This window comes from Octopus sinensis, linkage group LG1 (assembly GCF_006345805.1).
Source record: "Octopus sinensis linkage group LG1, ASM634580v1, whole genome shotgun sequence".
Classification (NCBI taxonomy): Eukaryota; Metazoa; Mollusca; class Cephalopoda; order Octopoda; family Octopodidae; genus Octopus; species Octopus sinensis.
In genome coordinates this window covers 53,325,822-53,338,480 of record NC_042997.1, presented here as the reverse complement: position 1 = coordinate 53,338,480, position 12,659 = coordinate 53,325,822, and the positions used below count along the sequence as shown (strand labels likewise).

Below are 12,659 nucleotides of genomic sequence, written 5' to 3'. Positions count from 1 at the left end.
AGAAGTTAAAATTTATCCTAGAATTTAATCCTCTAGCATTTAAGGTGGCCATATCTGGCCAAAATATTCTACTTGCTTTATGTTCAAACCAGCCAGATCCTGTCTCTCACTCCTACCCTATATGTCATTCCAAAAATATGCAATATGTTTCAAGGTGGTGCTCTAGCATGGCTACAGTCAAATGACTGAAAGATTAAAAGATTAACCTTATGATCGAAATCTTGAAGCTACAAGATAATGTATGATTAATTTAAAACAAAATGAATGAATAAACATTACATCTGACAGAGTAATCTGAATGTTAAAAGGTTAAAAACATGACACAGAATTTGTGATAATATATGGATGTGCTTCCTTGGAATGAAAAAATGCTATGGTGATGATGAGCCTCAAAACCTGATGCAATCACATTTTATTTCATCAAATTATATATAAATTTACAGTTTACATGAGGCTCCACCCTTTCTCACAATTCTGTTGCCAGGTGTTACGTACCTGTGTCTACTTCCATTGTTTGAATTGCAGTGAGAAGATATAAGCACTCATGCTTCTGATGACAAGTCAATTCTTTTTACTGCAATTGATATTTTTCTATTATATATATATATATATATTTTATAAGGGTGCATATGATATACCATCAAATCATATTATGATGCTTTTGTCACTGACTAGCTGCCATTTTAGCTGCCATCAGCAGATCAAGATATGTGACATTTATTTAATTCTAATGTCAATATTGATAGTTTATATTTCAGTAAACAGTGTGACTGCCAAGACAGATCTCACCTCCCATTTTTTTAAAAAAAGAAATTTTAGATACAGGATGTGAATTGTTGGAGTGGATAGAACAACTGTAGGGAGAATGGGATTTAAGCTTAGATAATGACAAGAGGAAAGAAGAAAATGTACACACTCACAATAGCTATACAATCTAATATCTTCAGGCATTTTGTCAGTTTGTGATAGACTAAACATCTCCAATATTGACAAGTTCCTGATAGACCAGTGATTATTTTTGTTGTTGTTGTAAGGATTATATGTGAAACTTTAAATTTACCAGTTGAGAAATGTAAAAATCAAGCAGAAATCCCTATAGAGCAAAGCATTTCAGAAATTCACAAAGAATAGGAATATATAAAAGCTGGAAGGATCCCTCCTCTCAAACTGCTGGCCTTGTGTCTAAATTAGAAACAATTTATTTCTCCATAAAGTTTAATGAATGTTCAAGATGAGAAAGCCAGATTTACAATAACACTGACAGCACCATTATATTAGTTTCAAATTTTGGCACAAGGCCAGTAAGTTGAGGGGGGGGAGTAAGTTGATGTAATAGAACCCAGTGCTCAACTGGTACTTATTTTAGCAACCCCAAAAGGATGAAAGGCAAGGTTGACTTTGACAGAATTTGAACTCAGAATGTAAAGACAGACGAAATGCTGCTAAGCATTTTGCCTGGCACAGTAACAATTCTACCAGCTTACTGCCTTAACAGCATCATTATATTAACATTTACTCAATCAGCAGATTTCTTGCAGCTGAAATTAAATAACTTGCCTATTATATTCCATAACCATTTCTTGTTGAGTATTATGGTTTTTATCCCTTTTTTACTATATCTAGTTAGCTAGAAACATGAGATGATTCAACATTAATGTTTTTTCCAAGAGCATTTGCAGCATATAAATGTAGTAAAATGGACTCAGCCAGAACTTGAAACATGAATCTGAATATTCAACTTTAACCCTGGTCATCAAATTTGAAGTCAATTGAATCTGAATCGTTACTAGTGCTTACTTATCAACCTCAAAAGGCTGAAAGCAAACTAAACTAAAGCAAGACACTCAAATTTGAAGAAATGTAATTAAATACTGCAAACTATTTTCTACACTCAGCCACTGCAATATCTTCTGCAACATGGTCAATTAATTGAATACACTATATCATTTTTTTTAAAGAATCAAAAGTTAGTCTGCAAATGCAAAACTGAAGCCATGTATAATAAATTTTAATTCACATATACTGCATGGAGTCTAGCTTCCTGAGTACAATCCTGTATTAAAACTCTTATCTTGTTTAGTTGTTTTGCTATCAATAATCATTATTCTTACTAGAAGTAGTCACTAGTCAGTAGAATGTCGAGGATTTATGTCAGCATGAATCAAAATGGGAATAAAAATTGTATATGTTGGAAAGACTAACATTTTGAGTCAGCTAATACTGAAACATGCACCAAAACATGTCTGTTGCTTTCACCAATAGACTTAAGGACCAATTACACTTCCATATTGCAACTGGTATATTTTCTAAAATTTGAATTAATTTAACTGGAGTTGTTGCCCTTGGCTACTTTATATGCTCGTTAATCAAACTTATTCAAGTCACTATTCTATTCAATGCCAGGACTTATTCTTTGTAAGCCTAGTACTAATTCAGCTCCACGAGGCTCCGGCAGGGGATGGTGGTGATCCCTGCTGTACTCTTTCACCACAACTTTCTCTCACTCTTACTTCCTGTTTCTGCTGTACCGGCCTTGTCACTCTCTGTGTCACGCTGAATATCCCCGAGAACTGCGTTAAGGGTACATGTGTCTGTGGAGTGCTCAGCCACTTACACGTTAATTTCATGAGCAGGCTGTTCCGTTGATCGGATCAACCGGAACCCTCGTCATCGTAACCGACGGAGTGCTTCCATCCATCCAGTAATTATTCTATTGGTCTCTCTTGCCAAACCGCTAAGTGACGGGGACGTAAACACACCAGCATCGGTTGTCAAGCGATGTTGGGGAGACAAACACAGACACAAATATATATATAACGGTTTCTCTCTACCAAATCCACTCACAAGGCTTTAGTAGAAGGCCCGAGGCTATAGTAAAAGAGTAGAAGATACTTGCCCAAGGTGCCCTGCAGTGGGACTGAACCCGCAACCATGTGGTTGGTAAGCAAGCTACTTACCACACAGCCACTCCTGTACCTATTGAATGTGAGATGTATTTTATGATTGGTCTCTCATCGAAATATTTATCCAGTTAATGATTCAATAATATACAGTAAAACACTAATTCATACATTTCATTCATTTTACACCCCGCTTCATGTAAATAAAATAATGCAACGATCGTTTAAGAATTTTCAAAATACTTTGTTTTATTTTGTTTTTCCCATATTTCAAAGCAACATATATATCCGTGTGTGTAAGTGCGTGTGTGTGTGTGTGTGTGTGGAAAAGATAAGAAGAAAATGTTTATATGCCCATAATTGCGAAGTTTCACATATTTTGACATCAATCTTGATCTATAGGGTTGTGGATTCAGGGGATTGCATATTCATAAGTTTTTGTATCACGATGGATTAGTTTTTCTCTGAACATCAATTACATGCACTATATGAACATTATGTATAAGACACATGTCCCCCTAGATTTAAGCTGAACTCCCTCATTACATGAATATATGTGCACCACACATATTCATGACTTCACATGAGATACACAAACTTATGAATCCGCAACCCTATGAATGAATTTTCAATCCCTTGGACCAAGTCTGACGGCAAAATATGTGAAACTCCGCAATTATGTGCACATATACGCAAATACGAACAGTTGTGTGCACACATCCAAACACAAACAAAATGCAGGATGCTGGTGTATGTGTGAGTGTGCTAGTGTGTATGTGTGCACATATTCTGCATGGATGTAGATGTATATATATACGTGGCTATTCATATTTATATTTATAAATTTGAACGTGACCAGAACTAATGCAAAGGAGATACAATTACAAGTTGCTTCCTATGATCTGTATATATATTTATTTATTCCAAAATTTCGCATGGTCTTGTGTAGCTTGGTTATATTCACATGCAAGGTGGAGACGAGTGCCTACGTCCCTTGATAATTGGGGAGACTTCTAGACATGAAGCCAATGGTAGCCTTGTTAACCAATAAATAAACAATATATAAATAAACAATATAACAATATTTAACCCCCAATCTAGTGTTGAGCACTCATTCTCACTGTTCGATGGTAGTATGTGTGTGTGTGTGTGTGTGTGTATGTATGTATGTATATATGTATGTATATATATATATGTATGTATATATATATATATATATATATATATATATATATGTATGTATGTATGTATGTATGTATGTATGTATATATATATAATATATATATATATATATATATATATATATATAATATATATATATATATATATATAGTCAATTCAATGAACAAACAATTCAAAAACGAAAGAAACGAAAAGAAAAAGCCAAAAGAGAAAAAAACGAACATGAGGACGTGCACAAGAATTATACTAGTTTTACGCTCGGTGAAAGGAGAGAGTTTTTAACGTTTCGAGCATGGCTCTTCATCAGAAAGGAGAAAGTCGAAAGAAGAAGGAAAATCGCCAACGGCCCATATATATATATATATATTCTTTTATTTATTTAGTGATTTGTATAACATTCATTTTGAGAAATAACAGTCAATTATCCTTCAAACTACACTTTCCTGTCTGTCAAGAAAGAAAATGAAGACAAAAAATTAAAACCAAATAGTACTAGGACTCCTTTCTCTCTCTCTCTCTCTCTCTCTCTCTCTCTCTCTCTCTCTCTCTCTCTCTCTTCTTTTTTTTTCTCTCTCTCTCTTTCTCTCTCTCTCTTACTCTCTTTCTAAGAGTGGCTAAAAAAAGAAAAACAACGAGAGACACATACGAAGATCAAGACTTATCAAAAGAGAAACGTAAAAGTATGATGTCAGTCACAATTAATACATTCGTTTCAAAAAAAAAAAGAAAAAAGAAAAGAAAGAAAAAGAGAGAGAAAGAAATATTAACTTCTTATATAGGTACAAGGTCAATTTTTATGAGGGTCTGGAGTATCGTTAGTAAAATCTACCTCAGCATATTATTGAGACTTATTGTATCGATTCTGGAGAGGTTAATGGGGAAATGAAACTCCGACTTGATTTGAACTATGAAACTTCAGTGACAAAAATTCTATTAGAATTTCTGTCTCGGCCAAGTCAACACCATGTTGATAGAGATGATAGTAAAACTCAGCTTTTATAATTTGTGGAAATATCTGAATTCATGGGACCATTATATATATAAAACTGTAGTTGTGTGAGTGTCTGTCCCCTTCGATTTAGATTCCTAACTACTCCCACATTTTGCGGTGCAGTTTAACCAAATTCGGGTATCTTATAGTCGTGATTCATATCGAGCCCGTCTGGGTATTAGCGCGCGTCTACGATGAGTCTACGATTTTTAAAATAATTTAACATCATTTTTTATTCCATTTTAATGCATAATTTTTCGTGTGTCGATGGCGGCGGAGTTGGCGTCCACGCTCACATCTGCACCTGTTTGCTTCTCCCCCTTCTTCCCTCCCTTGTGAAGCTGTGGGGAAGGGAGTGTAAGGAAATCAACGTCGTAAAGCGTTGTCAAGGAGACCAGCGTTCTTTTAGAACAACGACTTCATGGCTTGAAGACACCAAAACAGAAATGGCTAAGAAAGCCCGAATTGGCATCTATAAGGGAAGTAACTCTCTAAAATGCTTATATAGTTATTTCCCTTACAAACCCGAGCAACGCCGGGCGATACTGCTAGTCAGGTATAAAATGCTAACAAAACAAAATTATTTTAAATACATTATTCGGAATAACAGTCAACCTCTTTTTTGTTCAGATTTGCATCTTTGAACTAATTTCTCAGTATTTTCAAAGACGACACTCCAAGATTTTTACAGGTCAGCGCGTTTATAGATGACGAAAGGAGTTTAATCTCTTCTTGTATTTTGCCACACCTGTACGCACATTTCAGTTATCTATCAGAACTAGCCAACAAACTCTATTTCGTGACAATCTAAATAATACGTTTAGAGATGTTTGCACAAGCTTAGAGAAAAGGAGAAAGAAAAATTAAACGAACTTTGTTTGGAATTTCGTGTCTTGAAGCTGAAATTTTTTTCCTGTAAAGTAAAATGTGACAATTTAGTTAGACTGCTCTTCACTTCAGTGCCAGAAACAACTTTTCCATAGCAAACAAAATGTATTAATACGGTAAACAGAAAAGTATTTTGTCGGTAGATGCTATGTTTTGACGTCGTATTTGTTGAAAACCAGCTTGAGTAGAAATGAAGTCTCCAGTTGTTAGTGATAAAGCGTTTTCTATGAGTAAGAGGTTTGTATGTATGGTCATCAGAATAAACTTGAAAATAAAAGAAAATAAAGACTTTTGTGAACAGTGTTCCAGTTCACCCACCTAATCTGGATGACATTACGGGCAGGGCCTATAAGAGCAAGGATTCAGTCGATAGGCTGATGCGAAGTCCAAAGAGCTAAAGAAGGGTCGTGAATATCTGGCGACCTACTCTCTAGAAATAAAATTCATAGATCTCTCCAGTTACTTTGACAGAGATCTCTCTTTTCCCTATGTAAAGAATATATCGTCTGACTCTAATAAAAAGTTGACGAATAACATTCATGGCCAGAACTGTCAGATATAACCGATTGCGTCTGTTTTTAGTCTTCTACAGCAGATTAGGATTTAAATCAATTGGCCAATTAAAATTGTCTGAATCATGTCCTTCTTAAAGCCCCACATAAATTTAAACTGGTACTTCTAAAACCAAAATCTTCACAAAAATGTGTGTAGAAATTTCTGTCAAAGAAAAGATCCAAGCTACATAGCTTAGAGAAAGCTTTAACGATAACTTTCTTCTTCAAAGGCAAGATTTTGAACTGAAACATTGAAATGAAGCAACATTTTAAAATATATGGAAGTTGTAGTTCTTTTTGTGGGGAACGGGGTTAGTGATCAGTGGATCACTACATTGAATTAATCCAAACAATGGAACTTCTTAGATCTAACAGAGCTGCTATCCAGATGGTTTCTTGTTTTCCAACAGTATGAGCTACTGACAAAACGATAAGTATGAGAGGGTGAACATTTTCAAGTCGTCTAACTGCCCTTTGAGCAAAAGAATGATTTTATTTCAGAATGTGAAGCAACAAATTTTTCTGAAAAGGTGGTCTTGAAAATATTTGTTATCATGCAAGCAACCCAAGATTACTCCAATGTTGAACCGACTACATTTATGTTGAGGTACGCTGGCCAAAATAAGTTTAAGACCGATGATGACAATTCTATTCCTTCATTAATATATTTTTAATAAAACTATATAAAATAATTTTACTTTTAACAGTTTATGTAGGATATTTCTCTTTCGGATGATATAGGCGTTATATATCTTTCTACAATTTGAATAATTTTAATGCGCAATTAATTCAAATGATTAAAAATCGTTGGTAAAAAAAGTTTAAGAATGTACCAACATTATTTTGTTTAAATTAAAAATTTACGGCACAAATGTTCAACGAACAAAAATTTATTATTAGTATCCATTTCCATAGCCATTATTTTCAATTACGGCCTCACAGCGGCCGGACATGGAGTTCGACAAATGAGCACAAAAATCACTTGGAATGTTCTGCCATATTCTTCAATACAATTATATAATTGGACAAATTTGTAGGTTTTTTAGCATGAACTCTTTTAGAAACATAATTTCATAAATTTTCTATCGGATTCAAATCCGGGCTTTGCAGAGGCCCCTCAATAACCACCATATTATTGCGCTCAAAATATTGCAAAACTTACCTAGTTTTATGAACGGAGCAATTGTGCTACTGGAAAATAGATCCCGGTGGCATCTGATTATTTAAATATGTCAGCACGTTTTCATTTGCCAATTGCAGATAGCCTACACTGTTCAGTCTGCCATCAACCTTAACAATTGGACCAACACCTAAGCTACTTAATGCGGCCCACCCAATTACCCCCCCACACACACACACATACTTCCCGCTTGCGCCGTCCTCTTGACACACTTAGGATGGAAGTCTTCAGTTGGACGGGGTCTAACATAAGTCTTTCCGTCTGATCCAAAGATGCAGAAGCGGGATTCGTCACTCCAAAGAACTTCTGACCAGTCTTCGGCCGCCCATTCAGTATGGCGTTTAGCAAGCTTGATCCACTTCTGCCGGTTCGTCTCAGAAATTATTGGCTTCTTTCCAGCGATCCGGTTGAACAGTCCAAATTCTTTTAGCCGGTTTCTGACAGTTTGTGGTGTAAAGCTGATGTCAGTTTCATCAGCTAATTGCTTGCAAATGTCCACTGCTGTTAGGATTTGGTTATCTTCAGAGAGCTTATGAATTCGCCGATCCACCTGTACTATTGTTTTTCTCGGAGCGCCCGTTTTTTGCCGATCTATGTATTGGCCAGTAGCTTGGTAAAGCTTCCATCCTTGAACACAAACCGCTTTGCTGCATCCTAATTGCTTGCTAATGTTCCTGAAGGACAGATTATACTGATGATGCAATGCGATCGTTGCTTTAGTAACTGGGCTGAGACTACGATGCTTTCCCATAGTAAATTAATGTGTAACAATGCTCGATTATTAAGAAAAAAAAAAGAGTGCAGTACGACTAGCCACATGACCACCCATTTGGTTTATTAATTTGTATAATCTTGGTATGGTCTTAAACTTATTTTACCGACAATTTCTAATCATTTGAATTAATTGCGCATTAAATTTATTCAAATTGTAGAATGATATAGAACGCCTATATCATTCGAAAGAAAAAAATTCTACATAACTGTAAAAAGTAAAATAATTTCATATAGTTTTGTTTAAAATATATTAATGAAGGAATAGAACTGTCATTATCGGTCTTAAGATTATTTTGGCCAGTGTATGTTAATTTAAAGGACGGAAGATATGAGGTACAAGAAAAACTTCGAAAGTTCAAAGGCTGTCGTAAAACAGGAAAAAATTGTTCAGTTAATCATGAACACCGTGGAAGAGTATACAATTCCTTTGAGTGACTGTCAGATGTAAGCGAAGGACAACGGTGCCAATATAGCTGAAAAGTACAGTGACATCCTAACGGAAATGCTACAGCGGTTTTTCACCTTCCATCTTCATTTCCAAGATCCGGCTCAACATTCCCGCCATCTACGTCTCCTTTCGTACACAGTTTATACATCAGTATGAAGTGTGTACGAAAGGAGACGCAGATAGCTTTATAGCTGCTACATTAATATGTAACCCTTTCACAATACTACAATTTTGACAAACCTACCAACATATATTGTATACTAGCAGTATCGCCCGGCGTTGCTCGGGTTTGTTTCGACCCTTTAGAATTGTAATTTTTGAAAAGTAAAAATTTTGCATTATGTAGCTTGTTATTCTCTTTAAGTGAACATTTTTCTGGTTGAAATACACCGAAAAATGGCGACACAGAAGTCAAAAAATCGTAAAAAATAGGGATTTTCATAGAAAAAAGCACCTCTTTGATGTAAACAATTTTTGGTGTTAACATGGTCCGATTTCAATTTTTTCTTTTACGGAAGGAAGAGCAAGCCTTCTTCTATCATACTCTCAATTTTGGTCAACTTGCACCGCAGGGTCTCGGAGGGGATAGTGTTAGTTGAAGGTTACCAAACCTGCCATATACAGACAACTTCAGCTTTATATATAGAGAGATTTAATAGAGTTCACTCCAACACCTTCGCTGCACGTGACACGTGACAACTCTGTTCTTTTCGCCTTACCATATACTTTACCACTTGTCATCACCTTCGGCTTTCCAATATTTACCATTTTGCCTCTATGCAGTCCTTCCACCAAGTCTCCACTATAAATACCCCAGATCCTCTGCATACATACATACATACATACATACATACATACATACATACATACATACATACATACATACATACATACATGATAGTTGCAAACTTGTGTTCGAGTATTGAACTATACGCTTGAGAATACATATATAAAACTATGGAACTATAAAAGTATAGAACATAAAAAGCATAAAAACATAAAAAAACTGTGGAACATAAAAGTATGGAACTATACGCATGAGAATATACACCTAAAACAAAACATACAAATATGCACTCATACATAAATAAATGCATGCATACATGCATACATACATACATACATACATACATACATACATAACCTGTTGATGTTGAAATTCCAATGAAATAGCCTTGGATCTAGGTTAGAAACCGGCTCTTTCTCTATTGGCAAGAAATCTTGAAATTAAACTGAATAATGACATACATACATACATACATACATACATACATACATACATACATACATACATACATACTAAACTGAAATCGAGGGGGTCATACATATGCACCGTAGTTGTTATTATTGGGTAGTTTTGAGCTAGCGCAAGCTTAATAACTAGTAATACGCTATAACTTCTAACAATCGTATTGAATGTTGGATTGGCTTTCTTGTAGTTGTGTAATATATATATTTCATTGGCGATTGAATAATTTAACTTTAGAGTAAGTGTATATCAGCAAATTTAAATTTTCAAAGCTTTTCTTTGAAATATATTAACATATTTTGAGCTTTCGATTTTGGCAGATTGCTTAGGCAATGTATTTAAAAATCTACCCTATAGTAACCAACGTTACATTGAATTAAAGAAAGACAGAGTGCAGGATTGTACATATAAACGCATTAGATTTATTCAATGTGAAAATATATTTGCATAATTTAAACAAAAATGAGCTCAGAGAAATAACTCGAGCGGCCAGTGCATGTACTCGAACAACATAGATAAATATTGGTATATAAATACCATACAATATAAATCCTTGATTTATTCAAATTATCTCTATCTCTGTAGGATGTATCATAATTACCAAAATGGCAATTAAGACAAACTTCCATTTGCGCAAGGGAGATAATCTCAAGAATCAAAAATTCTCCAAAGCTAATATGCTGTTAATGAAAAATATAGGCTTATTGTCTGGACAGTGAGGCTTCTTTTCTTACATCGCTTAATTTCTAAAGAGAAAACAGTAGCTCAGTGTTCTGTGTTCTGTTTAGTAATTTACATCGCATGCAGACCGAATATGTTTAAAGAATTGGAACAAAGTGCAGATTGCAATGTTCTGAGTGCAGATGTATTGTGTGTGAACATAAAGAATGCATTTTATACAAAAATAATATTTTCATTAATAAAAAAAAACATCAACAACAACAACAAAAGAAATCAGAGATGCAGCTGGCGAGTTGTCAGTGTATTATTCATGACTCCAAGAGAGCTGCTTGCGAAAAAGTGATCGTTCTTGAAACTGTCGTAAGTTAAATCCGGATCATTGTAATTAGGGTTAGAGATAAAATGCGGTGGTAGATTGTTCGGGCTATGGTAGATAAAACTCCCAGTAATAATTGACGGTTCATCACTCTGTTCGCTATGAACATTTGGTATGTACAGAGCAGGATCGCTGGAACCGAAACTATCGAAATTTCCAAAAGGATGTGGGTATCTATACGGTTGGACGTATTGCGGTCGCATCGCCATCGGTCTGAACATTGGTGGATAATATGGACGTGAAATATTCTGCAGAAAGAAAAGATCACCCATATTTAAATATTATTAACAAGAAACAAAGAAGTATAGGATATGTGTGTATGTATGTATGTATGTATGTATGTATGTATGTATGTATGTATGTATGTATGTATGTATGCATGTATGTATGTATGCATGTATATATATGTATTTACGTATGTATGCATGTATGTATGTATGTGTATACACACTCACACACACACACACACACACACATATATATATATATAGGCAAGCTGCCAGAATCGTTAGCATGCCGGGCGAAATGCTAAGCAGTATTTCGTCCGTCCTTATAGTCTGAGTTCAAATTCTGCGGAGGCTGTCTTTGCCTTTCCTCCTTTCGGGGTCGCTAAAATAAGAATCAGTTGAACACTAGGATCGATGTAATCGACTTAACTACTCCTGGATATGAGTATAAAAACTGCATTCCGCTGTCAAGCCATGTCAAACCAGTGTGACAGGAGTAGGCCCATCAATATGATCTTAAGCTCAAATTTACGGCCGTCGTTGGGTGGAGAGAACACACCGAGGCCTCAAGCCTACAATGGACTGAACATAAGTAATCCAATCCAATCCAATATATATGTATATATATTCGCATGTTATGTTAATATACATTCTCAAAATGTTCCAGCAGATTTCAAAGGGAATATATTACGTAAATGCTCTCGTATTTCGCCTTCAAAAAACTTCTTTCAAAAGTGTTCTCTGGAGTTGAAATACAAAAGCGTTTAATAAATTCACGTTCAAATCTGTTGGGCAGTATTAGGGATGAAAATGTACATCATATTTTTGATTCTCGCTATTTTACGTGCGCATGAGGATAATTTGTGTTACATATATACATATAAGGTTTTAGTGAGAAATCTGGGAGCTAGGCATATGATGAAGACTTAGAAGAGGGATGGGTATGACAAACGAGCCTGTCGGAGAAAGAGGTATGTATCTGGATTGTTCAAAAGCACAGAAATCATTCAAGAAGAGAAAGAAATGAAACAGCGTATCAGTGAGACACGTTGGTGAGCAAATCTTTGCTAAGAACCTCAAGTGCCTTCATTTATATACATCCACGCTTGTATATATGTAGCAACAGCCACGCCATGGATCTTTGTAAACTGCTGGTATTCTCAGGCTCTGAAAATGAAACGTGGGACGTAGTTATACAGAAAATTCGCC

At 35.3% G+C, this 12,659-nt stretch overlaps 1 protein-coding gene across 1 annotated transcript in view; it reads right to left on the bottom strand.

The window, feature by feature from the left end:
* Positions 1 to 10,494: 10,494 nt before the first annotated feature.
* The window catches only part of LOC118762384, a 48,645-nt gene continuing 46,480 nt past the window's right edge, over positions 10,495 to 12,659 (bottom strand). Inside the window, exon 5 of the mRNA XM_036500820.1 lies at positions 10,495 to 11,471. Coding sequence (XP_036356713.1) covers positions 11,121 to 11,471 — 351 coding nt within the window. The 3' untranslated portion in view covers positions 10,495 to 11,120. The remainder of the gene's footprint in view (positions 11,472 to 12,659) is intronic.